The sequence below is a fragment of the Hypanus sabinus genome, chromosome 1, assembly GCF_030144855.1.
Source record: "Hypanus sabinus isolate sHypSab1 chromosome 1, sHypSab1.hap1, whole genome shotgun sequence".
NCBI classification, from domain to species: domain Eukaryota; kingdom Metazoa; phylum Chordata; class Chondrichthyes; order Myliobatiformes; family Dasyatidae; genus Hypanus; species Hypanus sabinus.
Window position 1 is genome coordinate 1994965 of NC_082706.1, and position 25048 is coordinate 2020012.

Genomic DNA, 25048 nt, shown 5'->3' on the forward strand with positions numbered 1-25048 from the left:
GATGCAGCCTGTCGGAATGGTCACCCACCCCCCCCCCCCCCCCGTACCAGACAGTGATGCAGCCTTTCGGAATGCTTTCATGGTACATCCATAGAAGTACTAAAACTTCCGCTATTTTTTCAGTACCCTGGGATGCATTCCATCAGGACCAGGGGATTTATCTATCTTCAGGCCCACAAGTTTGCTCAGTACTACCCCTTTAATGATAGCTATTGTATCGAGTTCCTCACTTCCCACTACATCCGTAACATCTCTCTTTGGCATGTTGGTCGTTTCCTCCACCATGAAGACCAACACAAAATGGTCATTCAAAGCCTCTGCTATTTCCTTATTACCCAATATCAATTGCCCCTTTTCATCCTCCAAGGGACTTGCGTTCACTTTAGCAACCCTTCTCTGCTTTATGTAATTATAAAAACTTTTACTATCCATTTTTATAATTCATGCTAGTTTATTTTCATAATTCATCTTCACTTTCTTTATTGCTTGCTTCATGATCCTTTGTTGCTTTTTAAAGTTTTCCCAATCTTTCAGTTTCCCACTACTCTCGGTGAATTTGTATGGACAAGCTTTTAGTTTGATGCCTTCTTTTATTTACTTAGTTATCCAAGGCTGGCTCTCCCCACCCTTATTGTCCTTGCCTTTAACTGGAATCTACTTTTGTTGACCACAGTGAAAAATCCCTTTGAAAGTCCTCAACTGTCCCACCATATCCCTCGTATTCCAAGTCTACACTAGCCAAATCCTCCCTCTTCCCATTGTTTCAGCATAATACACTGGTGTTCGATCAAACTGTTGCACCCTCCACTTGTATGAGAGACTCAGTCATACTTTGATCACTTTTTCCAAGAGGATCCCTAACTACAAGATCACTGATTTTTCTGTATCATTGCACAAATTCCCTTGTAGATTCAGTAACATGCTGTTCAACAGAGCCATCAGGGATGCATTCTATGAAGTCCTCCTCAAGACTGCCTCGGCCAACTTGATTCACTCAATCTAAGTGCATGTTAAAGTCTCCCATGATAACTGCTGTTCTATTCTTACATGCCTCAGATATTTCTCTGTTTGTTTCCTGTGCTCTGTAATGTTATTATTCGGTGGCTTATAGACAACTCCCACCAGTGATTTTTTCCCTTTACTACTCCTAATCTCTACCCAGATGGATTCAACATTCTGCTCCTTAGATTTTATATCATCTCTCACTATCGCCCTGATCTCCTCCTTGATTAAGAGCGTTACCCCACTTCCTTTACCTTCCTGTCTATCCTTCTGTATTACCTGATATCCTTGGATATTTAGTTCCCAGTCCTCTCCACCCTGCAATTACATTTCTGTAATGGCCACTAAATTATACGCCTTTGTACTGATTTGTGCCAGAAGTTCACTGATCTTAATTCGAATACTATGTGCATTCAGATAAAGTGCCTTTACATGCATTGTGCTTTTAAAATCTTGTAATCTTATTCTCTTTACCCCACTCTTACTTTTCTCTTTTTTATCTTTTGCCTTTTCTTTATCTTTACCCATACCTTTCTCTTTTATTTTATCTATACTTCTCCAATCTGTTGAATCCATCTCCTTACAATTTTGTTTAAAGCCCTATCCACAGCCCTAGTTAAGTGATTCACTCGGATCCAGGTCCCATCATGGTTCAGGTGGAGCTCATCCCATTAGTACAGCTCCCACCGTCCCCAATACTGGTGCCAATTTCCAATGAATTCAAACCCATTTCTCCAACACCAATCCTTGAGCCACCATATCCAACCATCAATTGGCAGGGCTGTGCTAGAAGTCTTCTCGTGAGTGTTTGCGCAATCCTAAATCTATCCAAAGGACTAAAGATTTCTGTGCCATCATCAGCAATGAAGGTTATGTTTTGAACACTGCTTTTATTATGTTTGACAATTCAGGACAGTGGAAAGTGACCTACTAAATAAGTTTCCATCACAAGATCTAGCCACATTATGCACTGTTGGCAATTTGAAAGCATTGGTGTGAAATGGTATGAGACATTAATTTAAATATCACTATAAAATTGCAGTTCTGTGGTACTGTTAAAAATGTCCCGCTATGTTTCTATCAATCATATTTTGCCTGTTATACAACTGAAGGAATCAAGTTCAGCTGTGCACTTATTATTGATTCAGAGAGGGAGGGTTTAGTTGAAATTGAAACTAGGAATTTCCTGACACATGTTTCCACTTTGTTGATGTGGAGACTCCCCTTCTTACACTGTTGTTGCCACTTCTGGGGAGTCTCAAGTCATCTGCCTATCTGTTCTGGGGTGCTTGCAATGTCCCAAGTGTCCTCTGCTAGATAGAGCCATTATAATGATATTTTCACATAAAGCTCAGAGAGCAGACAAGGTTATGGTTTAATTGTGAAATGAAATATGGTGTAACATCACCTGTTTTGTTCAAGCTCTGAGTGTCCATCTGGAGTTGACAGTACGTTCAAACCCTCAAATTACTCAATACCAACTACAGGTACAGGGAACAACTCACACAGAATGCTAGGGGAATTCAGCAGGTCAGGCAGCATCAATGGAGAGGAATAAACAGTCAATGTTTCTGGCTGAGATCCTTCATCAGAACTGGAAAGGAATATCCAGAAGCCCAAATAAGAAATTGTGGGGGGTGGGGGCAGAGGAGATTGAGAACAAATTGGCAGGTGATAGCTGAGACCAGGTCTCAGGCTGAAAGGTCAACTGTTTATTTCCCTCCATAGATGTTGCTTGACCTACTGAGATCCTCCAGCATCTTATGTGTGTTACTCTGGACTTCCAGCATCTGTAGTGTCTTTTGTGTTTATGCCTGTGTAGAACAACCCTCAGTCTCAAGGTGCTGGGAAAGATCCAAAGGTCTGGGAGCTTATTGCTGGCTGCCATTTCTATATTGTATGACCTGAACAATGTTTGAATAGGGTGTGGAATTTTAATTTTTTTCTTGTAGTTTAACTTTTCCATGCTTGCTTAACCTTTTGCATAATCATCGAGCTGTAACTGTTCAGCATATTTTCCTATAATTAGAGTCGAGTTGCTTTTGCATTTTTCTAGAAGATTCTTAAGTTCTATAGCAGGCGTAAGGCAACTTGAGCCCGTATACTTTATAGGTTAGTTGTTATCACTGGAGTAGTGTTACCTCTTGTCTGAATATTTGATTATTTATTCATTGGGATACAGTGTGGAACCTTCAAGCCACACTGCCCAGCAACCACTGATTAAACTTTAGCCTAATCACCAGACAATTTACAATGACCAATTAACCCACTAGCTGGTAAGTCTTTGGACTCTGGAAGGAAACAGGAGCAGCCAGAGGAAACCCACGCGATCACAGGGAGAATATACAAACTCCTTACAGACAGCGGCAGGAATGAGAAATCACGACTTCTTCATCTTCTCTTTGCTCTCTTGGTCTTTCCATTCGCTGTTCATTCTTGTTCTTGTAACACTGAATAAACAGCCATAAGGCGCAAGTTTTATGCCTCATTCTGGACTTTAGAATCAGAATCAGGTTTATTATCACCGGCATGTGACATGAAATTTGTTAACTTAGCAGCAGCAGTTCAATGCAATATATAATCTAGCAGAGAGAGAGAAAAAATGAATAAAATAAAATATAATAATAAATAAGCAAGTAAATCAATTATGTATGCTGAATAGATTTTTTAAAATGCACAAAAACAGAAATACTATATATTAAAAAAAAATGAGGTAGTGTTGAAAGCTTCAATGTCCATTTAGGTCAGTGGTTCCCAACCTTTTCTATGCCCGACACCCCTAGGAAATGTTTGATTAACGTTTGCACCCCCTACAAAAGTAATATCACATTTGAAGATGAAGAAGTCTAATTTCTAATTTTTGAACCACAAATTGAGCCACATACAATACTGTGGGTGAACAAATTGAACTTAAGAAAAATAAACTTTTAACTCAGTGCATAAAATGCAAATATAAATTGAGCAATTAGATTCTAATTTATTCAGAAAAAATTGTAAGCAGTAAATTGATGAGACTCCTCAACTCTGAGGTGTGACTCCCAGGTAACACTGATGAGAATCCTGAATGCTGACTCGGGCAGCGGGAGACTGGAGTGAGTTTACGTCTCTCTCGACTCGGGCAGCGGGAGACTGGAGTGTGCTTGGGACAAACGTTACTACCACTTCTCAAGGCACACTGGCAGCTGACTGAGTGATGACTCGTGACTCGTCACTCAAGCACACAAGCCACTCTTTGTCGCACCCCCTGAAATTCCTTCTCGCACCCCCTGGGGGTGCGGGTACCCCAGGTTGGGAACCCCTGATTTAGGTATTGGGAGGGAGAAGGGAAGAAGTTGTTCCTAAATCACTGAGTGTGTGTCTTCAGGCTTCTGTACCTCCTACCTGATGGTAACAGTGAGAAAAGGGCATGCCCTGGGTGCTGGGGGTCGTTAATAATGGACGCTGCCTTTCTGAGACACCGCTCCCTGAAGATGTCCTGGGTATTTTGTAGGCTAGTGCCCAAGATGGAGCTGACATGATTTACAACTTTCTGAGATTCTTTCGGTCATGTGCAATAGCCCCTCCATACCAGACAGTGATGCAGCCTGTCAGAATGCTCTCCACGGTACAACTATAGAAGTTTTTGAGTGTATTTGTTAACATGCCAAATCTCTTCAAACTCCTAATAAAGTATAGCCACTATCTTGCCTTCTTTATGACTACATCAATATGTTGGGACCAGATTAGATCCTCAGAGATCTTGACACCAAGGAACTTCAGAAAAACCTTTGGATCACAAGCACGCATGATCCATCAACAATTTGCTACATTACAGCACTGAAATTGTTGATAACTGTATCTCCATGCCCAGCTCGCTCACCTTGTTTGGACTTTCTGTATTGCCCCTTCCTTTCCTTGCTGAACTCTGCCCCCATGGCTCCTCACTGAGACAGTAGTGATGGGAAGACCCTCTTGTTTTTGCTTGGGGTTACTTGTGTGACGGTAAGAGGCAGAGGAACAGAGTGCATCTAACACTCTGTTGGTACTTTGTGCCTGCTCATGCATAGCTTGTGGTGACATTAAGAATTGACTCTTGGAGAGCCATTTGAACAACGAGCTGAAGGGACACACTGAGTACCTATCAAGAAACCTTTGAACCAGAGAGGTGCTTTGGGAGCAGCAGGTCTTTACACCATTTATTTGACTTTAATATTAGAGTTCTTTAATGACTGTTTTAATCATTAAGCTGTCACTGTGTTTTTGTGGCACACACAAAATGCTGGTGGAATGCAGCAGGCCAGGCAGCATCTATAGGGAAAAGCACTGTCGATGTTTCAGGCTGAGACTCTTCGTCAGGACTAAATATCCTGACGAAGGGTCTCAGCCCGAAACATCGACAGCACTTTTCCCTATAGATGCTGCCTGGCCTGCTGCATTCCACCAGCATTTTGTGTGTGGTAATGGATATCAAGAGTGTTGAATGCCAAAGAAATAACTTTTAAGAGCAGTTTGTTGTTGAGCTTACTAGGGGATCAGCTATACTGGATTGGGTGTTATGTAATAGTTCATTTAGGAGGCAATTAGGGAGTTTAAGGTACAAGAACCCTTAGGAATCAGTGATCACAATATGATTACGTTCAACCTGAAATTTGATAGGGAAATGGTAAAGTCTGGTGTAACAGTATTTCAGTGGAATAAGGGAAATTACAGAGCTATGAGAGAAGAGTGGGCCAAAGTAAGTTAGAAGGAGCTGCTGGCAGGAATATCAGCAGAGCAGCAATGGTGTGCGTTTCTGGGGAAAATGAGGAAGGTGCAGGACATGTGTATTCCAAAAATGAAGAAATACTCAAATAGTAAAATAGTACAACCATAGCTGACAAAGGAAGTCAAAGCTATTGTAAAAGCAAAAGAAAGGGCTTACAACAAAGATTTAAAACCTACAGAGAGCAACAAACAATATTAGAAGGGAAAAGATCAAATATGAAAGCAAGCTAGCAAATAATATCAAAGTGGATAGTGAAAGATTTTTCAGGTATGTTAAAAGTAGAGGAGAAACGAGAGTGGATATAGGACTGGTAGAAAATGAGGCAGGAGAAATAATAACGAGGGACAAGGAGATGGCTGATGAACTAAATGAGTACTTTGCATCAGTCTTCACTGTGGAAGACACTAGCAGTATTCCTGATGTTGAAATGTGTGAAGGAAGAGAAGTGGGTGCAGTTACTACTACAAGAGAGAAGGTGCTCAAAAAGCTGAAAGACCTAAAGGTACATAAATCACCTGGACCAGAGGAGCTTCACCCTAGAGTTTTGAAAGAGGCAGCATTAGAGATTGTGGTGACAATCGAAATGATCTTTCAAACATCATTGGACTCTGACATGATGCCAGAGGACTGGAAAATTGCAAATGTTTCTCCACTCATTAAGAGAGGAGGAAGGTAGCAGAAAGAAAATTATAGACCAGTTAGCCTGACCTCAGTGGTTGGGAAGATGTTAGAATCAATTGTTAAGGATGAGGTGATGGAGTATTTGGTGACACTGGACAAGATAATACAAATCAGCATGGTTTCCTTCAGGGAAAATCCTGTCTGGAATTCTCTGAAGAGATTACAAGTAGGATAGATAAAGTATATGCAGTGTTAGGACTTCCAGAAGGTCTTTGATAAGGTGCCCACACATGAGGCTGCTTAGCAAGTTAAGAGTCTATGGTATTACAGAAAAGTTACTAACATTGTTAGAGTATTAGCTGATTGGTAGGAGGCAGAGCTTGGGAATATAAGGATCCTTTTCTGGTTGGCTGCCAGTGACTAGTGGTGTTCTGCAGGGGTCGGTGTCGGGGCCACTTTTTTTAATGCTGAATATGAATGATTTATATAATGGAACAGATGGCTTTGTTGCCAAGTTTGCAGATGATATGAAGATTGGTGGAGGGGCAGGTAGTGTTGAGGAAACAGGTAGGATGCAGAAGGACAGACAGATTAGGAGAATGGGCAAGAAAGTGGGAAATGAAATACAAGATTGGAAAATGCATAGTTATGCACTTTGGTAGTAGAAATAAATGTGCAGACTATTTTCTAAACCGGGAGAAAATCCACGAATCTGAGATGCAGAGGGACTTGGGAGTCCTTGTGCAGATCACCCCAAAGGTTAACTTGCAGCTTGAGTCAGTGGTGAGGAAGGCAAATGCCATGTTAGTATTCATTTCAAGAGGTCTAGAATACAAGAGCAGGGACGTGAGGCTGAAGCTTTATAAGGCACTGATGAGGCCTCACCTTGAGTATTGCAAATAGATTTGGGCCCCTCATCTTGGAAAAGATGTGCTGATATTGGAGAGGGTCTAAAGGAGGTTCATAAGGATGATTCCAGGAGTGAAAGGGTTATTATATGAGGAATATTTGATGGCTCTGGGTCTGTACTTGGCGGAATTCAGAAGAATGAGGGGAGGATTTCATTGAAACCTTTCAAATGTTGAAAGACCTAGACAGAGTAGATGTGGAAAGGATGTTTCCCATGCTGGGACAGCCTAGGACACGAGGGCACAGCCTCAGGATAGAGAGGCACCCTTTCAAAACAGAGCTGTGGAGAAATTTCTTTAGCCAAAGGGAGGTGAATTTGTGGAATTTGTTGCCACATTCAGCTGTGGAGGCCAGGTTGTTGGGTGTATTTAAGGCAGAGATTGATAGGTTCTTGATTGGACATGGCATCAAAGGTACAGGAAGAAGGCCGGGAACTGGGGTTGAGGAGGAGATGAAAAAGAGGATCAGCCATAATTGAAAGGCGGAGCAGACTCGATGGGCCAGGTGGCCTAATTCTGCTCCTCCATCTTATGGTCTTATGTCTTATTGTCTTGCTCTTTAGTGATTAGTTTTTGATCTTGACTCGTATGGGTTTCCTGTGTTTTGTGTTCTGTTTAAGGTTATTCTGGACCAGCGCTCGTCGCTGAGTTCTGGTTTCAAGTTCTATGTGAAATACCGTTTTGTGTGCTCAAGTCCCAAGTAAGAGAGCTCTTACTTTGATTATTTCCTGTAATATTTTCCAAATAATCTTCATTGTTAATTTCTACTATTGAGCCTTGAGTTTACTCCACTCCTGGGTTGACTCATCTGAAGGTCATTACAGCACCATTTGATAGATTCCAATTCACTCTCTTCACCCACTGCCTATTCAGTGCATGTTCAGTTCCCATGATGAACCCAGACATCAGTTGATAGCTTGATGCTTTGGACCATTTTCAGAGTTGTGGATTAACACTCAGGGGTGAATCAACAGCAATGAACACCTTTTGGCTTTGATTGAAGGCCTTTACCTCAGGTCAGAGACAGTTTGCACCATAATTTCAAAGCATCCAGAGGCTTTCCTGCATTAGGGTTTGATGTCAATTTTATGGTTATGTGATATGGTCTTTTGAACTTTCTTTCAGTGAAGATCCAGAATCAGAGACAGGTTTATTATCACTGACATATGTAGAGAAATTTGTGCTGTGGCAGCTGTACTGTACAAAATATAAATATTACAATAAGAATTTAAAAAATAAATAAGTAGTGTAAAAAGAGAACAAACAATGTGTTCATGGACTGTCAGAAATCTGATGGTGAAGGGGAAGAAGTTGTTCTTAAAACATTGATTGTGTACCTTCAGGTTCCTGTAGCTCTTCCCCAGTGGTAGTAATGAGAAAAGGACACGTCTTTGTTGGTGGAGGTCCTTAATGATGGATGCCATTTTGAGGCATTGTCTTTTGAAGATATCCTCGATAGAGGAGACGCTAGGTCGTATGATGGAACTGGCTAAGCCTACGACCCTCCGCAGCATTTTTTAATTCTCTACAGAGGCTCCCCACTGTCCATACCAGAGGGTGATGCAATCCCGTCAGAATGCTCTCCACGATGTATCTATTTAAATTAATAGCTCAGACAAAGATGCTTACATTTTGGTTTGGCCACAGATTAACCATTATCTCAGTGAATGGCAGAACTGGGACGAGGTAGTAAATGGCAAAAAACACACTATTGGAGGAACTCAGTGGGCCAGGCAGCATCTGTGGAGGCAGACGTAAGATTGACACTTTGGGTCAAGACCCTTCATCAGGATTGAAGAGTCTTCTCAAACTGTGTGAATAATGGCCATATAGTTTGCTGCTAACATAAACCTCTGATTAAGTTTAGAAGCCTAACTTGCCAGAAAGATACAATAGGGAGAATTGCTTGAGTTAAGTGATCCCATTGTGGCTGCCACATAGAACATGACTAGATCACAGTTAAATGGCCAGATTGTAACTATTCCCAACTGCTCCCTGAACTTGCTCACTACAATTAACATCGACTAACAGTAATTGGCTCAGATCCTGGGGGAGGGGGTAACCCTCCCAATTTAACACTCCTCCTCAAAAGTCTGAATAAAGGTTTCAAACATCAGAGATATTTGAAAACTAAGCTGAAAAGAAAAGTTATTTTAGAACAATTAAAAATAATAAATAAATGTAGTAATAATGCAAGATTTATTAAAAGTTAAGATAAAGCATATTTAGAAAGGTGTTTATCTATTTGGTATGAAATAATAAACATGAAATGTTGGAAACACTCAAAACTTTCTAGAAGTGGTGTTTTTATTCCAGATTTATAGCCTCTGCAGAGTTTTTGATTTGATTTAGAGATACAGCGTGGAACAAATCCTTCTGACCCGACGAGCCACGGTGTCCTGCAACTCACCTATTTAACACTGATCTCATCACAGGATTGTTTGCAATGAACAATTAATCTATGAACGAGTATGTCTTTGGATTGTGGGAGCAAACTGGAGCACCTAGAGGGAACTCACATGGTTCATGGGGAGATCATACACACTCTTTTACAAATGGAGCTGGAATTGGACTCCAAATTGCGGAATTCCCCAAGCTGTAATAACGTCATGCTAACTGCTACACTACTTTAGTATCTATTGTTCAATTGCATAAACTAATGCCAGTGTGTAAAACTGATAGGCTTTTTGCAAAGTGCATGAGGTTCTTGGCTCGACACATCTGTAATCCCCCACAGAACCCCGTTCCTACAGAACCAATGGCCAGAGACAAAAATGAGGCAGCCTGATGCATCCAGTGATTGACATTCTGCGTGAGTTACACACTTTAAAATGACAGAGGAATTCAGCAGATCAGGTAGCATCTATGGACGGGAATAGAATCGATGTTTTAGGCTGAGACCATTAATCGTGACAGGAAAGGTGAAGATGCCAGAATAAGAAGGTGGGGGTGGGGACGGAGGACAAGCTGGAAGGTGATAAGTGAAGTCAGAAGAGAGGGGAGTAGGTGGGTGAAGGGGGGGATGGGGTGAGAAGCTGGGAGATGATAGGTGGAAAAGATAAAGGGCTGAAGAAGAAGGAATCTGGTGAAAGAAACATGCAGAGAATTGGAATAAGGTGGACAAACTCATGGTGCAATTTGAGATTGGTAGGTATGACATTGTGGTTACCATCGAGTCATGGCTGAAAGAAGGCCAGAGTTGGGAGCTTAACATCAAAGGATATACTGTACTTTGCATCAAAAAGGACATGCAGGAAGGCATAGGCGGTGGTGTGGCTCTTGTTGGTAAGAGATGGAATTACGTCTTTAGAAGCGGTGACATAGGGCCAGAGAATATTGATTCTTTGTAGGTGGAGTTAAGAAACTGCAAGGGTAAAAATAAATTATGGGAATCATATATAGGCCTCCAAAGAGTAGCTGAGATGTAGGGTTAAGATTGCAAAGGGAGCTGGAAAAGGCATGTAATAAGGATAATGGTACAATTGTAATCGGGGACTTGAATTACAAGATTACAAGAGAGGAAATTTGTTGAATGATTACAAGATGGCTTTTTAGGGCAACTTGTTTTTGAGCCTACTTGAGGAAAGGGTATTTTAGATTGGTTGTTGTGTAATAACCCAGATCTTATTAAGGAGTTTACTGTAAAGGAACCCTTAGGAAGCAGGATCATATTATGAATGAATTCATACTGCAGTTTGAGATGGAGAAACATAATTCACATGTATCGTGATTGCAATGGAATAAAGAGAATTACAGAGGCAGGAGAGAGGAGCTTGCCCAGGTGGATTGGAGGAGGATACTGGCGGGAATGACGGCTGAGCAGAGATGGCTGAAGTTTCTGGGAATAGTTCACAAGGTGCAGGATAGATACGTCCCACAGAAGAAGTTGTTCTCAAATGACAGGGATAGGCAACCATAGTTGACAAGGGAAGTTAAAGACTTCATAAAAGCCAAGGAAAGGGCATATAAGGTAACAAAAATGAATGGGAAGTTGGATGATTAGAAAGCTTTTAAAATCCAACAAAACACAACTGAAAAGCTATAAGAAGGGACAAGATGAAACATGAGGGCAGTCTAGCCAATAATATAAAGCAGGGTACTAAGAGTTTGTTTCAGTATTATGAAGAGTAAAAAGGGAGGTGAGAGTTGATATCGGACCACTGGAAAATGATGCTGATGAAGTAGTAATGGGGGAGGAAGAAATGGCAGATGAACTTAATGGGCACTTTGCATCTGTCTTCACTGTGGAAGACATTAGCAGTGTGCCAGAGGTCTGTAAGTGTCAAGGAGCAGAAATGAGTGTCATTGCTATTACAAAGGAAAAAGTACAAGGCAAATTCAAAGGTCAATATGTCACCTGGACAGATGGATTACATCCCAGAGTCCTGAGAGAGGCTGCTGAAGAGATAACAGATGTATTGATCGTGATCTTTCAAGAATCACTTGATTCTGGGATGGTCCTGGAGGACTGGAGAATTACAAATGTCACTCACTCTTTAAGAAAGGAAGGGGGTGAAAGAAAGGAAATTATAGGCCAGTTAGCCTAACATCAGTGGTTGGGAAAGTGTTGGAGTCTATTATTAAGGATTAGGCTTCAGGGTACTTGAAGACTAATGATAAAATAAGCCAAAGTCAGCATGGTTTATGTGAAGGGAAATCACATAAACCATTTCTGTTAGAATTCTTCAAGGAAGTAACAAGCAGGGTGGACAAAGGAGAGGCAGTGGACGTCATTTACTTGAACCCCATATCTCAGAAAGGATGTGTTGTCATTGGATAGAGTCCAGAGGAGGTTCATGAGGATTATTCAGGGAATGAAAGGGTTAACATACGAGTTGTGTTTAGCGGCTTAGGACCCGTACTCACTGGAATTTAGACGTACTCAGGGGGATCTCATTGAAACCTACCAAATGTTGCAAGGTCTAGATATGATGGATGTAGAGAGGTAGTTCCCTATGGTGAGGGTATCTAGAGCTAGAGGGCACAGCCTCAAAATTGAGGGACAACCTTTTAGAATAGAGATAAGGAGGAATTCTTTTAGCCAGAGAGTAGTGAATCTGTGGAAGGCTCTGCCACAGACTGCGGTGGAGACCAGGTCTGTGGGTACATTTGAAGTGGAAGTTAAGTTTCCTCACAAACAAGAGAAAATCTGCAGATGTTAGAAATCTGAGCAACACACACAAAATGCTGAAGGAACTCAGCTTTTTGTGTATGTTGATAGTTTCCTGGTCGGTCAGGGCATCAATGGATACGGCAAGAAGGCTATATCTGGTGTTGGTATGCAGTGCGATTCGGGATCAGCCAGGATGGAATGCCGAGCTGAGCAGAATTGATGGGCTGAATGGTCTAGTTCTGTTCCTATATCTTATGGTCTTATGGAGAGTGGACGATGAGAGAAGGGGAAGGAAGAGGGGAGCCAGATCTTCAAGGTCTGCATTTGAAAGTGTTGATTAAGGTGACTGTCTACTCCTATTCGATTAAACATGGTTCCTGGATTTTCACCTCAAATTTACTCTCTGTGTGTCAGATCACATTTACAGAATTCAGCTTCACTAGAGTGTATTCAGTTGAGTTCCTGCATTGCTTTGTGTTATCTACCCTGCAAAAATATCTTCAGATATTCCTAAAGATGTTCCACAGACCATTTCTATTTCATCCTTTCCACAGGTTATATTGTCTTCTTTATAATCCACTTCAACAAACAAAATTAAAACATGACATCCAGGTGTGGTTTTTTGCGGGTATAGATATATTCCAGTTTGAAATAATGCACTATACATTGATGGTATAATTGAACAGGAAGCTTGCAAATGCTATGCAAGCAGGAATTAACAGCTACAACTGCATAGAACACTGTTCTAGAAAGTTGGCAAACAAAGAGAGAAACATTTTTCACATGAACAGAAGTTGTATATTCTTCTAGGTATAAATGATATTAAGTGTAAAAAAACAGAGTTCAAACACATCAGCACCTCTCCTCACAGGGCGGTTTAGGGGAAAACGTACACGTGGTAAAACAGAACTGTGGTTTTACATGACCATACATAACTGCAGCAGAGTCGCTGAACTGGAATTCGTTCACTTGAGCCATTGGCGTCTTGCAAATGCTGCTCCAACTTGCAAGGCATTTCTGGAGCCCTACAGGGTTACAGCTATATCTCCAGTCTCAATCAACTGGAGCCATGGCAAGCAGTTAGGCTTGAAGAGTCAGCAGTTCTATCCTTCTCTTTTAAGAAACAAGGTCCCAGTCCGTTCATAGCATTGTGTCCATGATAAGCCTTAGGCTTTGGGGACCAATTCATTGGCAACACATCTTTACAGAAGCAATCACACTTATCCCCCCTCTCTCTCCCTCTCCTCTCTCTCTCTCTTTCTCTCTCTCTCTCCTTGAAAACTCAGTGAATTTATTTGCATTTTCTCCACAGGGGTATCATTTTTCATTTAAGTAGGATGGATGTGGAAACCTGAATTCTTCTAGGTTCCTTGGGGCTCCTATGATGTCAACATGGTTACTGTGAAGCTGGAAATGGCTATCCATGCCAGACTGGCTCGGACACTCACACCAGCAGATTTCCCATTTCTTGGATTGGTGTAGCTTGTTACTTTATCCATTTCGTTATTCTTGTCCTGGTTCAGGCTAGGGACTTGCGTCTGTAAGAGGAAAAAGCATCACTCTTTAGCTCTTCTTTGCAGAATTCCGCCTTTCTTACTTCCATTTACCACCACAACTCACTGCACACATGGCCAAAAACAGTCCTTTGATTATTAGGGATCCAGGAACAGTTTTTTCCCCTCAACCATCAGACCCCTGAACCAGTGGGGAAAACTTCACTCACCTCAACACTGAACTGACTCCATAAACTATGGACTCCCTCATTAGGACTCTGCAACTCATGTTCTCTGTATTAATTATGTATGTCGAGTATGTGTGTACCTATTTATTTATTTATTTGCTTAGCTTGTCTTTCTTGCACATTGGTTGTTTGTCAGTCTTTGAGTGTAGTTTTTCATTGATGCTGTTGTGTTTCTTTGTTCTACTGTGAATGTCTGCACGAAAATGAATGTCAGGGTAGCATATGGTGACATATATGTACTTTGATAATAAATTTACTTTGAACTTTAAATTTTTGAGCTTTGATTATTTCCTCAGTCAGCATAGAGAGTAATTTACAGTATTTAATTAACTAGAAGATCCAGAGAAGACCCATGATAACAGAAAGACCATTCAACCACTGGACCCTGGATCAGTATGGAATCTGGCTCCCTGGACTGTGAGTTACACTGGCATTTTGATACAATTCGAATACCAGCTGGTGATTTGTTTAATCATCTTTGTTATAAATCCTCTAGCTTTATCAAGACCATTATTAACCACCCCCAATTGTAAAATTGTCTGAAAACATGACACTCCTTCATTTCCGGCCTCTTGTTCATCCTGGTTTCATCCATATGTTTCACCAGCTGTTGCCAAGGTTCTAGATTGGCGAGTTTACCCTACAGTCACCTAACTGTTTGACTAACTCTGCTGCTTTAATCTCCAATTTCTTTCAAAATTTCTGATGGCATTGTCAGAAAGTGTCCCGGGATGTCCCACCAGGGCTTCCAGTTATCTTCTTTTGGATACTCTGGTTTTCAATATAGACTAGGATACCCAGTGGTATCAGGACGTGGGCTTTTCTTCTGTCTGCAGTGGCTCTGCTCATTTCCACTTACCACTTAACCTTCTTGAGCAAAAGGTTACACATTTGTGGTCAAACCAAGATTTCTTCACCATCAAATGAATCTACTGCTGCAATAAATCTCATCCAGCTACACATCAAATTATAAAATAAAACATATAAACCATGGCATACCTCTGGCAGACAGACACTCTGCTCTTTGGATGTATTGAACTTTGGTCCATTATCCTGGAATAAGAAGATAAGATCTAATTATTATTTGGTCAATACATTCAAAGGCTTAGCAGAGACTGATTGGCAGGAGGCAAAGGGTGGGAATAAAGGGACTGTTTTCTGGCTGGCTAGCGGTGACATGTGGTGTTCCACAGGGTTCTGTGTTGTGACCAATTCTTTTTACGTTATATGATGATGAAGTTAATGGCTTTGTTGCAAAGTTTTCAGATGACATGAAGATAGGTGGAAAAGGACAGGAAGGCTACATAAAGACCTAGACCGATTAGGAGAATGGGCAAAGAAACAGCTGATGAAATAGAGAGTTGCAAAGTTTATGGTGAAAGAAATGAAAGGGTTGACTTTTCTTTATGAGAAGAAAATACAAAAAAATTGAGGTGCAGAGGGATTTAGGAGTACTTGTGCAGGATTCCCTAAAGGCATATTTGCAGGTTGAGTATGTGGTGAGTAAGGCAAATGCAATGTTAGAAATCATTCCAAGAGGACTAGAATATAAAAGCAAGGATGTAATATTGAAATTTTATAAAGCACTGGTGAGTTCTCACTTGAAGTATGGAGTAAGTTAGGGCCCTTTAACTTAGAAAGGATGTGAAAAAACTGGAGAGGATTCAAAGAAGGTTCACGAAAATGATTCCAGGATTGAATGGCTTGCAATTGAAGAGCATTTGATGGTTCTGGCCTGTATTCACTGGAATTCAGAAGAATGAGGGGTGAGCTCATTAAAACCTACTGAATGGTGAAAGGCCTTGATCGAGTAGATGGGGAGAGGATGCTTCCTATGGTGGGAGAGTCTAAGACCAGAGGACACAGCCTCAGAATAGGGGTTGACCTTTTAGAATGGAGATGAGGTGGAATTTCACCAGGGAGTGGTGAATCTCTGGAATTCTTTGTCACAGGCAGCTGTGGAGGCTAAGTCTTTATGTATATTTAAGGCAGAGGTTGATAGATTCTTGGTCAGGGCATGAAGGGATATGGGGAGAAGGCAGGAGATTGGGTCTGAGAGGAAAATTGGCATGATGAACTGGCAGAGCAGACTCGCTGGGCTAAGTGGCCTAATTCTACTCCTATATGTTATGGTCTTATGGTCTTAAGCAACACTCATGAACGTGACAAATATTGCCTCCTTCTGTGCTGTAGATTTAAAGTCATAGAGTACCTCAGCACAGAAACAAACCCTTCAGCCTATCTAGTCAAGTCAAACTGCTATAGTGATTACCCTACAATCATCTTGCTCCTGAACCAGTGTGGAAAGCAATGAAAGCCAGAGAATGGTAGGAGATGTTTGCCTCTCTGACTGGAGGCCTGTGACTAGTGGAGTGCCACAAGGATCACTGCTCTGTCTATTGTTCTTTGTCATCAAACCTTAATAAACTCAATCAGCAAATTTGTGGATTGGGGGTGTAGCGGCCAATGAGGAAGGCTAACAAAGTTGCAGTGGAATCTGGACCAGCTGGAGAAATGACTGATGAGATTTAACTCAGCCAAAGATGGTCCCAAGCCCAGCTGCAAAAGGAGGAAGGGTGGGCATGGAGCTAGCAACACCATCCTATGAAATCCCGAGCAACAGAAACCACCAATAGAAGCTCTAAAGACCTCATCCCTGGGAGGGAAAGGATCTTTGAAGCTGGGCTACACTTGAGACAGCTTGGAAGGTTGGCTCAGGACAGAGGATTCTTGTGAGTTGCTGGAATGATGGGCTTGAGAGAGTGAAGTGTTGTACTTTCAATGGACAATCCACGGTAGGACTTACACAGTGATCAGTAGTTGCACTGAGTGTGGTAGAACACAGGGATTTGGGAAGTCAGATCTGTAATTCCTTCAAAGTGCCCTCATAGCTAGATAGGTCATAAACAAGGCTTTTGGTACATCAGCTTTCATAAAGCAAAGAACTGAGTACAGGAACTGGGATGTTATGTTGAAGTTATATAAGACATTGGTAAGGCCAAGCTTGTATTGTGTGCCGTTCTGGTCACCTTCCTATGGGAAAGAGGTAAACAAGATTGATGGAATGCAGAGAAAATTTACAAGGATGTTGCCAGAAATTGAGGACTGGAGATATAGGGAAAGGTTGAATAGGTTAGAACTTTATATCCTAGAATGTAATAGATTGAGGGGAGATTTGATAAAGGTATACAAAATCATGAGGGGCACAGATAGGGTAAAAATTTGAGCATTTAAGGGAAGTTTGGATAAATATATCCATGGGAGAGGTATAGAGGGCTATGTCCGGGTGTGGGCTGATGGGACTGGACAGATTACTAATTCAGCATAGACAGGATGGGCCAAAAGGCCTGTTTCTGTGCTGTAGTACTCCATGACTCTATAAGTTTTTGTTTACATAGAAGTAGATGCAGAAATGTCAGAATCTGGTTTCATATCTCTGATGTATACTGTAAATTACAATAAGAAATATGTATATACATGAAAAATTATGCAGATGCTGGGAATTCAAAGCAACACACACAAAATGCTGGACGAACTCAGCAGGTACTGGTGCGCCTTCTTTGTAATTGCATCCATGTGTTGGACCTAGGATAGTCCTCAAGAGATATTGAAGCTGCTCACCCTTTCTATTGCTGACCTCTCAGTGAGTGTACTCCCAGCATGTTCTTCCTCTTTCTTTGGCTGAGACCTCAGTGCAGATTCTCCCAGCTTCCCCATCTTGAACTCCACAATCAGTTCTTTACCTTGCTAACATGAGTGCAAGATTGTTCTTTAGACACCACTCTACCAGCTGATCTATATCACTCCTGAGATTCTACCAACAATAGTGGTTTTCATCGGCAAATTTATAGCTGGTGGTTGAGCAGTGTCAAGCCACACAATCATAGGTGTAGAGTAGAGCATTGGTTCACAATTCCTCAGTACAGTTTCTCACCATAAATTAGTAAATTTCTGTCACATTGGTCATACCTGAAGTGAACTCACACTTAATTCCTCATATTTCTTACAGAATAAAGGAGGCTACTCAGCCCATCGGCTGTCAGTGCAATCCCCTCAACCCATCCCCTCTTTTGCTCCTTCAGTTCCACTCTGGTTTGACATTAGGGGTCGTTTCTGGTTGCCAAGTAACTGCCTTTGATATGCAGGAGGAACCTGTGGCCCCAGTGAGAAAAAGCCTGTGTTCACAGGAGAAAATCAAACTTCAGACAGACAGCCCTAGAGCTCATGAGCAAAGCAGGGCTTTCAGAACTGTGAAGCACTGCATGCTGTTCAGGGCACCTGCCATCTGAGGCTGACATGGGTGACCCAGACTCTGTGTGAGATCCTTGCTCTTTGCATTCTGATGCTGAGCAAAGTGTCACATCCTGCAGCTTGCTGCTTGACCAGCTACACTTGTCATACTTTTATTAACCCTCCATTAACTTCAGTGCAGACAAAGAGCTGGGTAATGTGCAGTCTTTGGATCAGATTATTTTGCATATATTTAATTATTATTTGCATCTTAATATCTTTTATGAATAAGTTTAAATATTTTAAATCAATTCCCTGCATTTATTACATGATTTTTCCTAAACAGTTCTTGAATATGTGTCAATGTTTATGTGTATGTGACATATCCAAACATTGCTAGAGTCAAGTTTGACAGCTTTCAACACTCTGAACAGAATAAACAGAAAACAATGCCACAGTCAAGTCTATTGATGCATCCACATACTCACGAGCCACTTTATTAGGTACAGCTGTACACCTCCTCGGTGACTTAAATATCTAATCAGCCAATCATGTTGCAGCATCTCAATGCATAAAAGTATGCAGGTATTGTCAAGAGGTTCAGCTGTTGTTCAGACCAAACATCAGAGTGGGGAAGGAATGTCATCTAAGTGACTTTGACCGTGGAATGATTGTTGGTGCCAGACAGGGTGGTTTGAGTATCTCAGATTTCACGCACAACAGTCTCTAGAGTTTATAGAGAATGGTGTGCACATCCAGGGATCAGCTATTCTGTAGGCAACAACACTTTGCTAATGAGAGCGGTCAGAGGAGAATGGCTAGACTGGTTCAATCGGACAAGAAAGCACAGTAACTCAGATAACCACATGTTACAACAGTGGTGTTCCCAAGAACATCTCATAATGCACAACACATTGACCCTTGAAGTGGATGGGCTATAGCAGCAGAAAACCATGAACATACACTCAAAGGCCACTTTATTAGGTACAGCAGGTACTGGCTACTGATACACTGATGCAATGTAAAACTTACTTCCACGGTTACACAGATACAAGAAAAACATAAATTATCCAAAAGTTATTCAAAATGACACTAGAAATAACCCAATTAGAACAAAACACTGTAGTGCAAAGTGATCATAGTGTTGCTGTAGTTCAGGGGGTGATCAGGGAATGTAATGGTTGGTTCAAGAACTGAATGGTTGAAAGGAAGTTGTTGTTTCTGAACCTGGTGGTTTAGAACTTCTGTACCTCCTATCTGATGGTAACTGTGACAAGGAGCGAGATGTGATATGTTTGAGAAAATATAACTGTAATATGTTTCTCATGCACATTATTTTACAATAATTAACCCTCATTCTAAATTACACACTGGGGTGCTGTCTCAATGAGATTGCAATCTGAGGTGCTGTCTCAATGAGATTGCATTCTGAGTTGCTGTCTCAATGAGATTACAATCTGACGTGCTGTCTCAATGAGATTACAATCTGAGGTGCTGTCTCAATGAGATTGCATTCTGAGTTGCTGTCTCAATGAGATTGCACACTGAGGAGCTGTCTCAATGAGATTGCAATCTGAGTTGCTGTCTCAGTGAGGTTACACACTGAGGTGCCGTCTCAATGAGATTACACACTCAGGTGCTGTCTCAATGACATTATAATCTGAGGTGCTGTCTCAATGAGATTGCATTCTGAGTTGCTGTCTCAATGAGATTGCACACTGAGGAGCTGTCTCAATGAGATTGCAATCTGAGTTGCTGTCTCAGTGAGGTTACACACTGAGGTGCCGTCTCAATGAGATTACACACTCAGGTGCTGTCTCAATGACATTATAATCTGAGGTGCTGTCTCAATGAGATCATAATCTGAGGTGCTGTCTCAATGAGATTACAATCTGAGGTGCTGCCTCAATGAGATTACAATCAGAGGTGCTGTCTCAATGAGATTGCAATCTGAGGTGCCATCTCAATGAGATTACAATCTGACGTACTGTCTCAATGAGATTGGAATCTGAGCTGCTGTCTCAATGAGATTACACACTGAGGTGCTGTCTCAATGAGATTACAATCTGAGGTGCTGTCTCAATGAGATTACAATCTGACGTACTGTCTCAATGAGATTGGAATCTGAGCTGCTGTCTCAATTAGATTACACACTGAGGTGCTGTCTCAATGAGATTACAATCTGAGGTGCTGTCTCAATGAGATTACAATCTGACGTACTGTCTCAATGAGATTGTACACTGAGCTGCTGTCTCAATGAGATTACACACTGAGGTGCTGTCTCAATGAGATTGCAATCTGAGGTGCTGTCTCAATGAGATTACACACTGAGGTGCAGTCTCAATGGTATTGTAGTCTGAGGGGCTACCATATTGAGATTACATCTTGAGGGGCTGTCTCGATGTAAACCACCCTGAAGAAATCTTTCCAGGTGAATACACAAGAAATGCAAATGTTTAACAGCTTTGAAGGACTGGATAGACTGAACAGTGTTCTGCTGGGCGGGGTGGTGGGAAACAGATATCAGCTAACTCATCATCTGCTAACTCCACTCATCTCTTAGCAGAATGGCTGCTTAGCTACTGATGAAAATATTTTCCCTTAGTGAAGATTAACCTAACTGATGGGTTCTACTCATGGCAACACACAAAATACTGGGCGAACTCAGCAGGTCAGGCAGCATCTATGGAGGGGAATCAACGTTTTGGGTTGAGACCCTTCGTCAGATGATGATTTACTGCAGACAGCAGCTGGGATGAGTAAAGAAGACCTACACTTCGATGTTCTGGAGTCTCACTTGACTGAGTGGTTGCTCCCTGATGGATCCCAGCTATTATTGGTGGTCACTGATTATTTTTCATCTCATCTCTGGTAGATGCTAGAATGACCTTTCCCACACCAGGTGACACTGATGTACTGTGAACCAGCGACGACAACTCTCAGAGTCAGAATCAGGCTTATTATTACTGACATACATTATGTCAGCTATACAGTGCAGTACTTAAAATAAGTTATAAATTGCAATAACTAACACACACACACACATATATAGTGCAAAAAGTAGCAAAAATAGTGAAGTAGTGTCACAACTACAGGCTGCACAACAGGATTGTCCATTGTGTTTGTGAATGTTCCAGCTAATTACTGTCTCATGATGGCAATATTTAACTCCCTTCTTTTCATTGTAGTCTTGTCGAGACTGGGCCAAAAGCCCAGCAATATTTACTCTCCCTGCTTACCCTTCTCCTTGTTCAGGAAAAAGGACTACCATTTTGACAGACACTGGAAAGGAGCGTTATTCATTTAGTATTTCATTACTGCTTCCAGCTGTGAAGTTGGCATTAAATTCAGTTTGAGAGCTGTCATTAATGGCCTGTTGGCCAAGTGCTTCTTGATTTTCTTTTCCTTTAAATTCTGTAACGGTCAGTGAACAGTTGAGTGTCTCTCTCTCTCTCTCTCTCTCTCTCTCTCTCTCTCTCTCTCTCTCTCTCTCTCTCTCTCTCTCTCTCTCTCTCTCTCTCTCCCTCCCTCCCTCCCTCTCCCTCTCCCTCTCCCTCTCCCTCCCTCTCTCTCTCTCTCTCTCTCTCTCTCTCTCTGTCTCTATATATATATATCTCCGAATGTTCTAACAGGTACTATTCATGGGTTTATGGACCATTCAGATTTCTGATGATAAAGGGAGAGAATATGTTGTGAAAACATTGAGTCTGGGTCTTCACACTCCCATTCCTCGTCTCTGAGGAAGTAATGAGGAGAGGGTACATCCTGGGGAGTGGGGGAATTCTGTAACTCAGAGAGACCACAAACCTAGTACTTGAGGACCAGCTGCATATTTGAAGAGAACCAGCAGTAAGGTCATATAGTCTTGTCTTTTCTGCACTGTATGGAAAAATATGCACTTCCTTTGGAATCTTCTGTGATTCATTTCAGATTATCTTTACTTCAGAATCAACCTGAGTGTGCAGAAGGGTTTGTGGACTCACTGACTCAGGGCAGCTCAAAGACTGAAAGTACCTCAAACTCTTGACAACAGTCAGATATCTCAGTGTGACAATTGCTAGCCCTTTCCTCTTCTTCATGTCTGTCACCAAGAACACCATTTTACCTATAGCTTGCACCTTGGACCTTATGAAATATCCTAGGGTGAGTTCTTAAACCAGATTTTACCACCAAACAATGTGATTCAGACAAAGATCAGAAGCTTTGATAAAAGTTGGCTTTTTTTAATACTCATCTTAGAAGAAATGTGGAGAACTTTAGAAAGGCAGCTCATGGATTGGGGAGCATGCCTTATGAGAATAGGTTGAGTGAACTTGGCCTTTTTTCCTTGGAGCGACAGAGGATGAGAGGTGTCCTGATAGAGGTGTACAAGATGATGACAGGCATTGATCGTGTGGATAGTCAGAGGCTTTTTCCCCAGGACTGAAATGGCTAACACAAGAGGGCACAGTTTTAAGGTGCTTCGTAGTAGGTACAGAGGAGATATCAGGGTTAAGTTTTTTACACAGAGAGTGGTGAATGCGTGGAATGGGCTGCCATCAATGCTGGTGGAGGTGGATATGATAGGGTCTTTTAGGAGACTCTTAGATAGGTACACGGAGCTTAGAAAAACAGAGGGCTATGGGTAACTGTAGGTAATTTCTAAAGTAAGTACTTGTTTGGCACAACATTGTGGGCCAAAGGGCCTGTATTGTGCTGTAGGTTTTCTATGTTTCTATGTTTGACCCAAAAGGAATAGCTGTCACTGATAGAGTAACAAGAATCAGAGAGATGCCAGAGGCCAAGTGTGGAGCAAGATACAGTGGTTACGATGGGGTATGATGAGTTGGCCGTCATTAGTTGAGAGATTGGGTTGAAGAGCCACAAGGTAATGTTCGAGCTCTGTAAAACCCTGGTTAGACAACACTTGGTATATTGTGCTCAATTCTGGTCACTTCATTATAGGAAGGATATAGAAGCTTTAGAGAGGGCACAGAGATTTACCACGACGCTGCCGGGATTAGAGAGCATGTTTTATGAGGAGAGGTTAAGTGAGCTAGGTCTTTTCTCTTTGGAGTGAAGGAGGATAAGAGATGACTTAAAAGAGGTGTTCAAGGTGATAAGAGGGATACACAGAGTCGGAAACCCGCACCTTTTTCCCAGGGCTAAAATGGCTACTGAAAGAGGGCATGATTTTAAGGTGATTGGAGGAACACATGGGCAAGATGAAAGGAGTAAGTTTTTTACAGAGTGCTGAGTGTGTGGAAGGTGCTGCCAGAGGTGCTGGTAGAGGCAGATACATTAGGGACTTAAGAAATTCTTAAAAAGGCACAGGGATTATAGAAAAACAGAGGCTGATGTGCAAGGGAAGAGTCAGACTGATATTGGTGCATGTTAAAATATTGGCATAACTTCGTGGACTGAATAGCCTATACTGCAACGTACTGTTCTATATTTGATGATCTGGGAATGAGAGTGCAGACATTCCATGCAATTGTAAAGGTTAAGTATGGAGAGATTTGAAAACAATGACAAATATAACTTGTTTTCCAGGTGGCAATCCTGTGCACTTCAGCAGACGTACAGGGTGTGATCTTGTGACTATCTTGTGGATAGTCAGAGGCTTTTTCCCAGGGCTGAAATGGCTAGTATAAGAGGGCACAGTTTTAAGGGGCTTGTAAGCAGATACAGAGGAGATGTCAGGGTAAGTTTTTTATGCAGAGAGCGGTGAGTGCGTGGAATGGGCTGCCAGCAACGGTGGTGGAGGTGGATACGATAGACTCTTTTAAAGAACTCCTAGGCAGGAACATGGAGCTCAGAAAAATAGAGAGCTATGGGTAACTCAAGGTAATTTCTAAGGTAAGGGCATGTTCAGCACAGCTTTGTGGGCTGAGGGGCCTATATCGTGCTGTAGGTTTTCTATATTCTATGTTCTAGGTGGAGACTTTGTAAGTTCAGGGTGTGATCCTGTGTACTACAGATAGAGACTGTATGTACAGGGTTTGATCTTGTCTGCTAGTGACAGCATTCTATGAAGTGAAACCTCATAAATGAATCAATCTCTTTCTGCCTCACAGTTATCAGTTCTCCCTTGAATTTACTGCTCAACTTATATTGGATTTGTTGAACTGGATTTAATTTGTTAAGATCTGGTCTTACATTTACATGTGAAGAGTTGTTGAAATCCCTGAAGAAATGTGTGAACTTGAACACAGGCTGGGAAAGACTCTAAAACTGGTGACAAAGTCAGGTAACACTCTGCCAATATGCAAATAGTGAGTTTCTCAAGTAGGTCATCATGTGCATCGAGCTTTTGCTCCTTTCTGCTTCAGCATCAGTCCCATCAATCTCTGCCTACAGTATTCTTCTATGGAGATTAATCAGCTCCAAAGCTCCTCTTTCTTGTTTCCACATGCATGTAGTTTCATAAAGTTTGCAACCATAGCTCAGCAGACACCAAGCAATTTGTATTCTTCAGAAGAGTGTCATATAGTTTGTTTGACATCATAATTTTTGGGCCCCATATCTGAGGAATGGTGTGCTGGCAATGGAGACCGTCCAGAGGAGCTTTATGAGAATTATCCCTAGCTTTAAAGGGGTAATATATGAGAAGTATTTGATGGCTCTGGCACAGTACTCACTGGGGTTTAGAAGAATAATGGGGTGATATTATTGAAACCTATCGAACATTAAAAGGCACAGATGGAGTG

General features: G+C 41.6%; 1 protein-coding gene across 1 annotated transcript in view; it reads right to left on the reverse strand.

Annotated features, from left to right (window-relative positions):
• Positions 1–9455: 9455 nt before the first annotated feature.
• gfra2b (GDNF family receptor alpha 2b) overlaps positions 9456–25048 on the reverse strand; it is a 400451-nt gene continuing 384858 nt past the window's right edge. Inside the window, exons 8-9 of the mRNA XM_059959447.1 lie at positions 15129–15182; positions 9456–13926 (exon numbers count right to left, since the gene is read on the reverse strand). Of these exons, the coding sequence (XP_059815430.1) occupies positions 13768–13926; positions 15129–15182 (213 nt within the window). The 3' untranslated portion in view covers positions 9456–13767. The remainder of the gene's footprint in view (positions 13927–15128; positions 15183–25048) is intronic.